Below are 14,291 nucleotides of genomic sequence, written 5' to 3' on the forward strand. Positions count from 1 at the left end.
TTTCATTCTTTTTTCTTTTAATTATAAAGATCCTTCAAACAAGGAAGAAGTTACAAATTCAGTGAAGAAAAATAAGGTTTGTTCATATTATATATTTAAAATAATAAGATTTCAAGTTATTTCTTTTTCAAATCCTTCACTTTTAATATGTTCCTAGATATGTTTTTCTTCTCCTTCATACACTTAAGCTATTGCTCTGTCTGTTTTGTTCACCTTTAAACTAACCTTTGTGAAGTTAACTTATGGTACTTTTGAAAGTGTATATTTTGTTTAGAAATCTTAACTTTAAGAATTGCACTATTTCATTATATTAGAACATAATTAAAGGATACAATATAAGTTAAATTGGACAGTTGAAATTAATGCGATTATAATTTGTTCTAAACTCTAATTTATGAATTTTCTTCAGATGACTGTTTTTACAAAGTCTGTTTTAAGTATGCTAAAATTAAATATGTTAAACATACTCAGTTTCTTAAACTGCTATTTGAAATAACACACATTACAAGAAAGTCTCATTGATGTATCATTGAAGCCAAAGGTATACCTGAGTAAGACTGCTTTTAAGATCAAATGCAAATTGCATTTGCAGTAATGCAAAGTGCCTATATGCTGATTTATCATATCTTAAAATATTGAATGGCTTATTTCAAAAAATGCAGTTCTTGAAAAGAAAATTGGATTTTTTTAAAATATGACATTTAAACTGTATACTATTAAATTTATGCTCTCTAATAATTATATCAGTATGCAGATGATACCCAATTATACATCTCTACCTCAGTCCAAACGGTGGATATAGTAGGATCCCTGATCAAAATCAATCTTAAGACAGAGCGGCTTTACATTTAGAAGCCTATTGCTTCTGGGATTATATATCTTTGATTCCCAGTGGGTTGGGGTTGCCCCATGGAGAGCTGACTTGCAATCTAAGGATCCTCCTGGAGTCATGGTTCCTGCTGGAAGGCAGATGGAAGCAGTAGCCAGTAGGACCTTTGCCCAGGTTAGGTTGATGCACCAATTGTGTCATTACATGGAACAGGAAACACTAAAAATGATCACCCATGCCCTTCATATCTCCCATATGGATTTCTGTAATTTGCTTGATAACAGGCCAGCACTTGAAGACCACCCAGAAGCTTCATTGCTGCAAAGTGCAGCAGCCTATATACTTAATGGAAAGTCTCATTACTGCCATGTAACCCCATTGCTGCAGGAACTGCATTGATTACCAGCATGTTTCTAAGTGTACTTCAAGGTGCTGGTTATAACTTTACAAAGCTTTCTGTGGCCCAGGGCCTGGATATCTCTGAGATACCCTACTCTCTCTAGATTCCACCTGCTTAATCTGAGGCATAAAGTATGCAAAAGGAAGGGCCTAAAAATGGGCATTCTCTGTATGTGTTCCTTTCCTCTGGAATAACTTGCCCTTGAAGCAAGCATAGTTCCCAATTTCATGGCCTGCCAGAAGCTTGTAAAAACTTGGCTGTTCTAGAAGGGCTTTGAAACTTGAGCGCTGTATTGCTCCTGGTGCTGAGAATGTCATGTTAATTGTAATTTTTAGACTCTAATTATATATTATATTTGTTTTCTTATATGTTGTATTTTATTGCTATTATTTCATTGGCTGTTGCTGTTACTTTTGTACACTGCTTGGAGTCACCTTTACTGAAGCAGCTTATAAATTCATAAACAAATATTTCACTTCAGTTATTCTAGGCTTTTGGAAAAAGTTTTCAGATATTCATGGATAATTAAACAACACAGATTTTTAAGATACCAGCTGAAATCTTGCTCAATTCAAATTTTTCAAAAGCCTGAAATATACCTGAAAAATAGGGCTTTTTCTCAACATTTATAGCATCTTTCAGTTAATAGTCTGAACTGAAGGTTTTCTCTATAAACTGCAGTTGTTTTCTCCCTTACTTAAACAATGTTTCGAAGATGCCAACTGTATAAGTGACTAATCATTAACTTACTAACTGGCAGTTTAACAATCAATGTCAGGTATCATTCTATCATTAGAAAACTATTACTTGATAATAGTGTAGTTCTGTGTATGTCTGGTCAGAAGTAAACCCCATATGTTCAATGGAATCTTTTCTTTGGTAACTTGAGATCTAGGTAAATGCATGTCAGAGAAGATTAGGATAATTCTGATAATAATTTTGACAGTGATGTGGGGAAAGAAAGGAAATCTACAAAAATTAAGTTGAGGCAGCATCTTTAACTCATAGCCCATGCCATTCAGCAAGATCCTCCTACGCTGAGAGGGTCTTCTGGTTAGTGAAAGAAGGGATGCTTAAATCCAGATCTGATTTGTAGTTTATGTGTAGTGGTGTAGCTTTAAAGCAAAATCATCTTGCTGATAATGTTCGTACTCTATGAAATTAATAATTAAAAGAGGCAAATTGTCAGATCTATGCAGATGCTTGGTGGCAGAAAGCGAAACAATATTTCAGAAATATAACTCAAATTCTGAAATGTTATTCAGAGCTTTAAGAGAAGATTGAACTAACATTCATGAAGTAGTATATCTATAAATATAACCAAGGCTTGAGCTAACCAGAGAATTCAAACCATAGTGGGATTTTAGTACATTTAAAAATACCTACCTCTGTGATTACTAAGATTTATCATCAGTGTGATGTTTTTTTTTCACACTCATGTTAATTGGAAGGGTCTAACTAAGCATGCCTCAGCTCCTCCTTGGATTTCTACAGCAGCACTGGCAGACCAAAGGTATAGGATAGGGTGCATATACCTTCTGTGTGCAAAATGTGTGCTCTGTCATGTTAGATATCAACTCTGGTAAAACAAGATTCAGGGTATGATAGAAACTGTCTATATGTGGAGTACTGTATATTGCTGTAGTGTCTGGATGACTATCAAGTTGGTTCTTTTACCCCTATTTAACATCTGCGTGAAGCTGCTAAGCAAGTCATCCATTTGCCCAGGTTTAGATATCAGTATGCAGACAATATCCAAGTTTATATCTTGACCCTGGGCTGAAAAAGTGATATTGTTGGTAATGTCAAAGTGCCTGGGGGCTTTGACAGTGGTAAAGAAGAGACTGGGTTTTAAAGCCAGATCTGATTCCAGAGAAATAAAGTATTTTAATTTGAATGGGATCACATTCCCCTGAACAGAACTGGGGAAGTTTGCAATTTGGGGGTCTTCTTGGATTTAACAGCTCCTGCTTGAGCAGTAGCAGCTGTGGCCAGGGGGTCATTGTGCAGCTTCATCTTATATGCCAGTTGCAGCCTTTCCTGGAATAGGGTACATTACTCATTATAACTCATACCTTAGTCGCCTCTTAGTTGGGCTATGGTAAGAGAAGAGCATTCAGAAGCTACATGTGATCCAGAATGTGGTGGCTCAAATAGTTAACGAAAACTTTGAGGCACCCATAAAACACCTCTAATCCAAGAACTACATTGGTTACCAGCCCGCTTCTTGGTGCAAAACAAGATGCTAGTTGTCATCTTTAAAGCCCTTTGTGGTTCAGGGCCTGGACCACCTTCTTCTGATAACATCTGACTGCCCAATATGATCTGATAGGGTCATATTACCTGAATTGTCATCCACTGGGGGATACAGAAGCATGCCTTTTCAGTTGTTGTTCCCTTCCTCTGAAATAGTGCCCCTATGATGTTTGAATGGCCCCCTCCTTCCTAATTTTCAGAACATCTATTGAGATTCGGTTGTTCTATTAAGCCTTGAGGTCAGGTAGTTGCAGCTCTTCCGCTGCATGAGTTGTTATTTTGGTTTTGATAGTTCAGTTTTCTGTGAATTTGTATGGTGAATTTGGATTTATGATTTTTAGTTCAGTTATCGATTATATTGTTGATTATTTATTTTTGTTTGTTTTTAACCCAAGTTACACATTTGGAGAATTGTGTGCCACTCAGTTTTGGTCTGATTACAGCAGTTTATAAACACAAATACATACACTTCCAAGAGTAGAATATAAAGAAAATACTTTCCCATCACAAGTGTGGAAAGTGTTTGTGTATGTGTATGTTAGATATTGAGAAAAGGAAACTATGTTGGTTGTTCAATGTAAATATTTTATTTTATAGCCTAGAAGACAGACCTGCTTGAACAGATTCTTCAAAAGTAACTGGTGTGATAGATTTTCTTCTAATAGTATTTTCTCTAGTGAATCTCCTAATTATCAGAGTGAAAGGTCAGTATGAATCTATTGTTTACACAGAATTTTGTAGTATTGTAGAATAAATGCTAGTATAGTTCCCTCTGCTTTCTGGAGAAATTGTTTTATTAGCTTTCCTCCCAAACTGCCATATGTTATCATAGAGAGGGAACTATAAATCAAACAATGTAAGAAGATCATGGTTTCTGGAATTCTTTACAATCCCTTAATAATAGCTCCACTGTGAATCATGAGAGCAGTAGGAAGGGAGCTTAGTTAGAAACTTTCCAAGTCACTGTCCAACTGCCTTTCTCAGATGCATTGGAAAATTTTGTTCTGTTTCTCTCCCCCCCCCCCCCCCCCCCAGCTTCCAACTGGTACCGGCCTATTTTCAGGTTCAGTTTTTCTTTTGCCAGACAGCTTCTCCCTCTGCACCAAATTTGTTCAGTTTTCAGACAATTATCCTGCTGTTGTCTAACGTTCTGTTGGATCATAACAAAATAACTTGGAATATGGACTTCAATATTGCAAGTTATGCCTTTAGAATTTTCCAGAACTTTAATGAATTTGCTGCTCTGATGCATGTGGGTCTGTCTTTATTTTGTATTGTAGCAGAGCTTGGTAGAGTGTGATTAGCGTCAAGAACTGCATAACCGAAATTTCACCGTTCTTTAAAATTCTCAGGTGACCAAAGCAGATAGAGAGTTTGCATGGATTATTGTGCCCTTTCCATCTGAAAAGCAGTGATCATTCATGAAGTGGCATATGTATACAAGTAGTCCTCAGTTAACAACTGCCCTGTTTAGTGACTGTTTGAACTTAAGAAGGAGCTAAAAAACTAGGCTTATGACCAGTCCTCGAACTTACAACGGTTGCAATGCAGTCACATGATCACAATTTGGGCACTTGGCAACCAGTGTGCATTTATGACAGTTGTAGTATCCTATGGTCACATGATCACCATTTGCAACCTTCACAGCCAGCTTCCATCAAGCAGAGTCTATGAGAAAGCTGGCAGGAAGACATAGTCACGTGTGATGGTGACTTTGGAGAATAGAGGGAAGAGATCCTGCCTAGGGAATGATTTGATAAAAGGAAGTCCACAAGAGGGTAACGGTCTAAAGAAGAAACTTAGGAAAGACCTGCCCTGGCCACTCAAGCAATAAATAGGGAGGGTGGGAGATTTATACTTTCAGACTTGCAAGATTATGTTAATGTAGCCTTACAATAAAGTAGAATTAGTTCATCTAGTCGTATTTCCTGTCTGGTTTACCTAGAAGGGCTGACATCATGTGATGTTGTGCTTAACAACCACAGATGATTCACTTAATGACTGCAGAAGAATTGACATCGTAAGTTGGGCTCAGTCACATGATGTTTCACTTAACAACCGCATTGCTTAGCGATGGAGTTGCTAGTCCCAAATGTTGTTAAGTAAGGACTACCTGTAAATGTAGGCAAGGCTTGCCAACTGGAAAATTCAAACCATTGTGGAATTTAGTAGGGTAGTACCTGATTTCAAGGTGTTCCACCAGTAAGCTACTATAATATATAACAAGGAAGAAGTTATTATGAAAAAGATTTTATTGTAAACAGTCCAGAGTCCCCCTCTTTGGGGGGAGATTGGCGGTAATAGAAATATGAATAATAAACAAATAATATTACATATTCTAGATTAGAGGTAGATAGCCAATTTTGGGCTACTAGATGTATTTAGTCTTATGCTGCATGTTAAAGTTTGCACTCAGAAGTGGATATGATCAGAAAAAGTGGACAGAGCTAATGAAGGAAGGGCAGATACATCTAAAGAGAGAGAGAAAACGATCTATATTCCTATTAATTAATCACATGAAGTAATGAAATATTTTCTCTTCAGTAGTGCCTAGCTAGATTCTTCTAAGAGAGCCAGAAGAAGGGCATTAAAATCATAATAAACAGTTATATGAATTGCTTAATATTGTCTGTTAAACTTAGAATGTAAGATATTCTGAACCAGAATATTTAAGCTCATATACCCCCATTTTTTTTTTAATGAAGTGAGAATCTGAAAAAAATGAAGGTATAATTTAAAAGGTAAATAAATTGCAAAATGGTTAGGAAATTTAATTTAATGTAAAGTTCATCTGTAAACCTTAAATATATAATACAGGTAGTCCTCAGTTAATGACCATAATTGGGACCAGCAACTCCGACACCAAGCAACGTCATGAAGCGAAAAAGCATCAACTTACAACGACAGTTCTGGCTGCAGCCGTTAAGTGAATCATGTGCAGTCATTGAGCATGACATCACGTGACTGCAACTTGCAACTTCCTGTTGGCTTCCCCATTGACTTTGCTTGTTGGAAGCTGGCAGCGAAGGTCACAAATGGCAATCATGTGGCCACGGAACACCGACTGTTGTAATTGTGTACCAGTTGCCAAGCAGCCAAATCCACTGCAACTTCAAGCACTGGCCATAAGTCTCCTCATTCAGTGCTGGTGTAACTTCAAACAGTTGCTGAACAAGTGGTCGCTAAGCTAGGACTATCTGTATTCTGGATATTTTATTTTTTAAATAAAAATATTTCTTAAATAGTTGAAAGCTGCAATGGACAGAAGGGTGAATTTTATGATAGAATTACAAAGGACAGGGTATAGGGCCTGTTTTCTGCCATTTGTGGGGAGGGTTGAAAGAGCTTTTTGTTTTTAAGGGTATCTTAAACTTATCAGAAACTTTAATACAGCTTGCTTTGGATTGCTGACAGATTTCAGCGACATGGTCTTGACAGGATCTGCAAAAAAAGGTCCAGGGGCATAAGTTATTCTCCTCTGCCCTAACCTTCAAATAATTGCTGTGAACATTATAGCCTAACTTGGCAATTTGGTACCTGTGGGCCCCACATTCCTTTAAGGCATGGCCAAGAAAATCACAGTTACATCACTGTGAAATTTTAACCATTTTTTTTTTAAAAAAACCTCTATTTATGATATCTACAATCATTTCCTGATTCTTGTTTCAAAGTTTGTTCTCAGGCATTGTGCCTCCAAAATTCAGAAGCAAATCTCATTGCCTCTGACATGTAGATACAAATGAAAAGGGAACTCTGGGAGTGCATCCAGCTCTCAGGGGAGATTGCATAGAGGTATTGCATCTATCTCCACAGCTCACTCCAACGAAGTAAGGAACCAGCAAAGTTGGGGGGATATTGCACATACTATGAGTTCTTGAAGTTCCTTGAACTCTGAAGATAGGACCATAACTTCTCTACCGATTGTGAAATAAAAAATCTGACAACCTGGAAAGGCTGACTGGTGATTAACTATGAACATGTCCTGGGCTTCTGTCCACTGAGCTTTTGGATTGTTCTGGCAGCATGGCATTCAACTGACATGGTAGCCTAACAGCTACCCATAGACAAATGCTTTGCAGCCAAAGGAGGAGAGCGTTTACATGTTAATTGTGAGGAATGTTCACATGGAAACGATAGTACGGGCTTTCCGAATCTTCCAAATGCACTGGTTAGAAGAGCAATTCATTCGAGGAACATTTCACTATTTCACATCTTCACTATTGCTTAGTGCCGCAGTTTCCAGACTGTACACTGCAGCGTCCCAGAGCCCCCCCGTGAACGTCCAACAGCACTGCAGGCTATTTTGCTGTTTAATAAGCAGAGCAGTTAGTTTGCTGCAGCGCCCTGGCACACCATGTGGGAACCACTAGGGGTGCCATGAAAAAACTACTGAGGGACGAAGAGTGCTGTGAACCATGAAAGCTTGGGAACCTCTGGCTCAGTGTTACTTTTGCGTATGGTTGGGATCTATTATGCTCTCAACTTATAATACTGTTAGGAATTACTGAGAAAGTAATACTGTAGGTCATCTCAAATTTTGATACAGGGTATTAAAAATGTACGTATAAAATGAAGTGCCTGTAATTATTTTCAATTATTTGAATTATAATTTGAATTATTTTCAAATGTTTCCAATTATTCCAGTATAGAGATCAGCAAAATTGACACAGTTATCAGACACAAAAGAAGAGAACTGGAGCTGTCTTGTTCTGTACTAGCTAGAGTGGCAAGGTAAAACAGATACCTGGTTGGGAACATTTTATTAAAAATGTTTGGGTTAATAATAAAACTATACCATCCAGTACCAATATCTTAAATCAAGTAATGTTTTGTGTTTCCCCATTCTTAACTCTGACAGAGTGCTTTAGGAAACATTTGGCTTTGATTAAGTATATTTTATTTCTGAAGAAACCAGCTGGGGTTAACATTAATTATAGCTAATTTCAAAAAAGCAAGCTTCAGACCATGATTTCTGACTCTGTAATTAGGGATAACCACAGTGCAGTATGTCAGGATAACCTGACAGTGAACTATACTTGAGCAAAAAATGCCAGCATTGGGAAATGCATTTCTCTGGCTAGAATTGGCTGCCTCAGTCAAGGTCAGAAAGTGACTTTGCTGCTTGAAATACTGGCTGAAACAAATTGAGGGGGGGAGTCTTAGCTCAACTTTTCCTGGCTGATAAATACATTTTCTCTATTTAAAAAAGAGCTTCTGATACAGGTTATTGCGGAACTCTTAACTCATACTCTGCTTCTGTTTAGATTTTTTTTTTTTAATGGCTGAGGCTGAGCAGAGAGTGGTTGATTCAGACCTACAAAATTATAGACTCACATCACCACTATATTGTCTTGACCATCTCTATAACACTGGCTCTGCCCCACATGGAAGGGTGTTCACTCTGATCAGATTTGATGCCCTACCTTTTCCAATTGGAAATTGTGTTTTTTCTCTTGACGTATCAGTTGAATGTAATCTCTTTGAAAGTCAAGAAATTTTATGCCATTGCAATTGCAGGTAAAAGATGGGTCTGACAAGAATAGTGTGACACCTTGTCTGGATAACACAGCTAAATAGAATCTTCCATATATGCATTTATTCCATAAACCCACAAACTTATTTTTTCTCTTTTTTGTTTTTCTTTTCATCCAGTGTAGACTGTTGTATGTGGTCTGTGCTGGTTTTTAGTCTATAATCATACAGCAAACTAAATCAGTCACTCAGAGTGGAAGCAAGAGGAAATCGTATTGCATGAATTCAACTCCAGTTACATGATGCTATGTTTTGAAGGACATTCCATAAATCCAATGTTAAGATGTATTTTTGGGATTAGGTGATGATTATTAAAGAATGCATAATTTGTCAGAATATAAAATATACAGTATTTTTTAATTTGGGGAAAATGTTTCCCAAATCGTATGTGTTTAGAGATACCAAGTCTTTGAAGCCAACAAAGAATTTGGCTTTAAAGAATTTTTTTTTTCTTCATGTAACACTTGTCTTTAATATGGGTTCATTTTTACAGAATTCCTTCCATGTCTTGTGAAGCAGAAATAGCAACTTGTCTTGTTGTGGAAACTGTCTTTTCAATAAGTACTTCACCTTTGGAAAACTTTGGTAAATTTTTTTTGTAAGTTTTATTTAGTTTATATAAAGCAGTGTTTCATTGTAAAAATTAAATCACCTTCTAAGGGTTGTGCTGCAGAATTATTACAGAAAAATTTGTGCAATGTGCTGTAATGGTATTTTTTCTGTTTAAAAATATCTTAATTTTAATCCTGTACTCTTCAGTAGCTTCCTAGATTTATAGATTTCTGTTTAACTTATGAAGTAACTTAAACTGAACAATTTGGAAATGGTTCATTTCATGGAACTTCAAAATATACTTTCTACCATGCTAAACATTCTTCTCAATGACATCACTGCATATTGCCGGTCATCAGTGTATACTGTTGATATGTCCACATACAGATAAAGAAGGACTTTATTTAGAATATCAGTCCTTTAAGACAGTAATTTCATACTGTCCCTTCCTGGATATTTAAAATAATTTTCCAAAGTTTGTATTTTTGATGTGATCATATAGTTTTGGTGAAAGGAGAATAAGAATAAAGACAATTTGCAACTGTGTCATACATTTGGTATAACATTGGTAGAGATAAATGTTTTTGCACATATTTGAGGTTCTTTCCGTGGGGTTCAAGAGTAAATGGCTTCATGAAAGAAACGGCTTTTGAGATTCGAGTTGAAGAGAGAAGTATTACAAATGACTGGAGTGAGAATTTCAGCCACAAGGATAAAAAGAGGAATGGATGGATTCTTGAGGGAATCAAGGGAGAGAATCATGTAATTTGGAGAATCGTCTAATTCCTAGGAACAAGTTGCAGTTTTTTGCTGTTCTCTGATATTGGGAATGCTGCTGACACAGCCAAAGACTTCCTCGTAAATGTGTGAACTACGTGGCAATAGCTGTTCAGATAGCTATATATGAAACCAGTGCAAACCTTCTACAGTACATATTCACATTTTTGATTGATTTACAGATATGAGAGGTGCTCAAAGGATAGGAGTTAGCATCAGCTAAGCTAGGTGGATTTGTTGTCTGTTTTATGTTAAACTGTAATATAATTTGGGTAACTTCTAAAAAAGGAAACTACAAAATAATTAACCAACTGATGGTAATAATAATGGAATCTGTTCTCACTGAATTATTTGTTGGTATTTCTAAAATAATTACTGTCTTTTCCATGTCACAACAGAGTATTTTTATTTTAAATATTAGGATCTTCTAAATCAGGACACGTTGTTACATGTGTCCATGAAGGAGAAGAAAAAAAACAGACTTCTGGTACCACTGGCACAAGAGGAACAAGAAGGAAGGTTTCGGATACTATTCCTAGAAGACGATCTGCCCGAAATGTTAAAACAGAAACTTCATGTCAATCTCAGAGTTCACCTAAATCCAGTAACTCCGGATGTGAGGCCAGTGGTGATGGTAGTTCACTTGTGAATGTTTCTTTTACAGAATTGGAGAAATCAACTCCAAAACGGAAAGCAAAAAGAAGTGTTAAACAGCAGGAACCTTTGGTTAAAAAGAAACTAAGAAGTTCTGGGCATTATGGAAAAACATCTAGTGATACAGATTTTGATGAATTGGATGAGACAGAGATAACCTTGCTATTAGACAAAGGCAATTTAGCAGACAGTGAAAATAGCACCTCTGACTTTAGTCATAAAAATGATATTGAAGCTGAATCTTCTAATGGTTTAGAAAACTCCAAGGACTATGTAGAATATAAGAAGGAACCTAAGAAATGCCCCTGTGAAAGGCAAGATACATTAGATTTCTTAGAAGCTGGTTCCTGTGTTCAAGATCCTCCTTTGCTTGTATTAGAAAAAACTGCTGGTTCTTGTATTCAGGATCTTCCTTTGCTCACTCTAGAGGGAGACCCTGAAAAATGTGAAGAAAAGGATGACACTGAAACTGAAAACAAGACAAATTATAAAAATGCTGTTGAGCAAGGTCAACATTTAAATGTTTCTGGAGAACAATTATGTGATGATAATATTAAATTTACTCATCAATCTCCAGAACTAGATAGCCCTACCATTGAATTGCCAGTGAAACTGGAACCTCTGGCAGTAACACATCAAATATTAGAAAGTCCTGGGAATGAATTAGAGAAATCAGAATGCACGTTAATAATAGATGATGCTTCGGCTGTTTCTAGACATGAATTACTGGGAGGAACAGAATCTCTGTCAGTAACAGATAAACCATTGGCTGGTACTGGAAATGAATTCCAGGAAAAAACGGAATCAGAAGCAGTAGCAAATAAACTAGTGTCTTGTAACAGAAATGAATTATTGAGAAAACCTGAATCTTCAACAATAGATGGAATATTGGAAAAACCTGTGAATCAATTGCCAGAAGGAATAGTCAAGGAGCCATTAGATAACACCTCAGGCAAAGTACCTGGGCTTTCATTAGGTGTGGAAGATGTTGAAATTGAAGAAACAGAACCAAATGTATATATAAACAGTGAACATCTAAAAAGTACTGACTTATTAATAAATGTTCCTTCAAAAAATAAACTTAATCTATCTTTTGTAAATGAAGAAGAGGCAACTGAAATTAGTACATCACCCAAGATATGTACTCAAGGTATTAAACATTTTAATGAAGATGACAGTGAGATAGTAGCTATGGAATGTGACTCATTTAACAGTGACCAGAATGAATCTCAGCTTGACCAACCATTATCAAATGACAATGTAGAGCAGGAAGCAAATTTCTTACAAAATGATAGTAAACATTCTGTATCATTTTCAAATCCTGATCAGAAAGAAGCAAAAGAAAGTTTCACAGATAAAAAGATACGAACCAGAAGATCACGATTTCATTCTCCATCAACAACTTGGTCTCCATCCAAACGAGAGGGGAAAAGATCTCAATCCCCATCTCCCAAAAGAGAAATTGTGGGGGAAGGCAGAATGTCTCGATCTCCCAGAAGGGAGATCTTCAAAAAAAGTCAGAGATCTTTATCCAAATCTCCTAAAAGGGATGCTCTAAGATCTCCATCCAGTTCTCCCAGAAGGGATCACCTGAAAGAAGAGAGAGAGTCTCTGCCCAGTTCTCCCAAAAAAGATCACCTAAGAGAAGGAAGGGGTTCCCCATCCAGCTCTCCAAAGAGGGATTCTATGAAAGATGGAAGGAGATCTTCTCGGACACGTGCTAAGGAATCCCCTCCAAGGCACAAATGCAGATCTCCCAGTAGGGACAGAGATAATGATAAAAATGAATTTAGAAGAGATAATGGAAGAGAAAGAAGTAGGAGGAGATGGTCACAGTCACGATCAAGATCTCGATCCAGGTCCAGATCCAGGCCAAGAAGTAAAGGGCCTTCATTCCCTAGAAATGAGAGGGATGGTTATTCACCTCCTCGATGGAAAGAAAGGTGGACAAATGACAGTTGGAGAAGCCCCAGAGGAAGTGATAGATATAAAAGAAATGAACAGCAGAAACAAACAGAGTGTATGAAAACTGAAAGAGACAGTGTAAATAAAGATGCAGATATGCAGTGTTCTTCTGATCAGTACAGAAAAGATTACCCAGACTGGGTAATGGAAAGAATAAATTCAGTTCCAGAAACAAGGAATAGAGAAAGAGAGAATTTTAAAAATCAACAGCGGGAAGAAAGTAGGCACAATAATTCAGGGGCTTCATGGAGCGGAAATTATGGATCAGGTTGGAATTCAAATCGTGGCAGAGGTGGCCGTGGCAGAGGTGGCCGTGGCAGAGGTGGTTTCACATATGGAGACCAGGCTGAAAGTCGCTGGCAAAATAGGAAACCCCACTCAGGGAATGCAAATAGTTCTGGCAATGAAACTTCTAGATTTCCAGAACATCAGCCATACAAATGTAAAGCAGAACAAGATTTCACTTTTGATACACCCGCTGATAGATCTGGGTGGACATCTGCATCAAGTTGGGCTGTAAGAAAGACTTTACCAGCCGATGTACAGAATTACTATTCAAGAAGAGGTAGAAATTCTTCAAGCCCACAGTCTGTATGGACAAAAGAAGAAGTAGCATCTGAGCAAGGTACTTATTTCTCCTGCTTATTAACTCCTGGGTGGAAATCTACATGCGGTCCCAAAGTCCCATTTTTACAAACAGTAGAGCATCCAAATATCATACTGTTGACATGTGGTGGAAAAGCTAGTTTTCAGTGATTTAATTTCTTTTTATGATGAAACAGGACTGTCAAGTCCCTAAGATACTTAATTCCCAGTTGAGTCTTTAAGCTGCCCAACCCCCTGCCCCAAACTAGTTTTGATTCTTAGTTTCAATGTGTATATTCAAATCCCAACTTTAAAAAAAACTTGATAGCCTTGTGTATGATAAACCTATGTACATGCATAAGGTTTGGATGAATCTTGAATCAAATCAGACTGATTCTAACATCCTGGATTTGTCCCAAGGAAAACAAGGTGGATCGGAATTATCAGTTGAAGCCTGATGCACATAGTCCTCAGTTAACAATTGTCCTTTTTAGCAACTGTTCAAACTTACAATGATGCTGAAAAGGTAGATTTACGACCATTCCTTGAACTTAAAACCGTTGCACCATCTCCATGGTTGTGTGATCGCAATTCAGGCACTTGGCAACCAGCAAGCATTTACGATGATGCAGCATCCTGTGGTCATGTGATCGTCATTTGCGAGCTTCACAGCCAGCTTCTGACAAGCAAAGTCAGTGGAGAAGCTGGCAGTAAAATCGCAAGTCGCCATCATGTGATGTT

The 14,291-nt window shown here is 37.2% G+C and overlaps 1 protein-coding gene across 2 annotated transcripts in view; it reads left to right on the forward strand.

The window, feature by feature from the left end:
• The window catches only part of SCAF11 (SR-related CTD associated factor 11), a 50,732-nt gene that overhangs the window by 19,015 nt on the left and 17,426 nt on the right, over positions 1–14,291 (forward strand). For both annotated transcript variants that reach the window (XM_063309382.1, XM_063309381.1), the window contains exons 7-11: positions 30–76; positions 4,083–4,189; positions 8,130–8,216; positions 9,511–9,602; positions 10,768–13,590. In XM_063309382.1, coding sequence (XP_063165452.1) covers positions 30–76; positions 4,083–4,189; positions 8,130–8,216; positions 9,511–9,602; positions 10,768–13,590 — 3,156 coding nt within the window. The remainder of the gene's footprint in view (positions 1–29; positions 77–4,082; positions 4,190–8,129; positions 8,217–9,510; positions 9,603–10,767; positions 13,591–14,291) is intronic.

The sequence above is a fragment of the Candoia aspera genome, chromosome 7 (assembly GCF_035149785.1).
Source record: "Candoia aspera isolate rCanAsp1 chromosome 7, rCanAsp1.hap2, whole genome shotgun sequence".
Classification (NCBI taxonomy): domain Eukaryota; kingdom Metazoa; phylum Chordata; class Lepidosauria; order Squamata; family Boidae; genus Candoia; species Candoia aspera.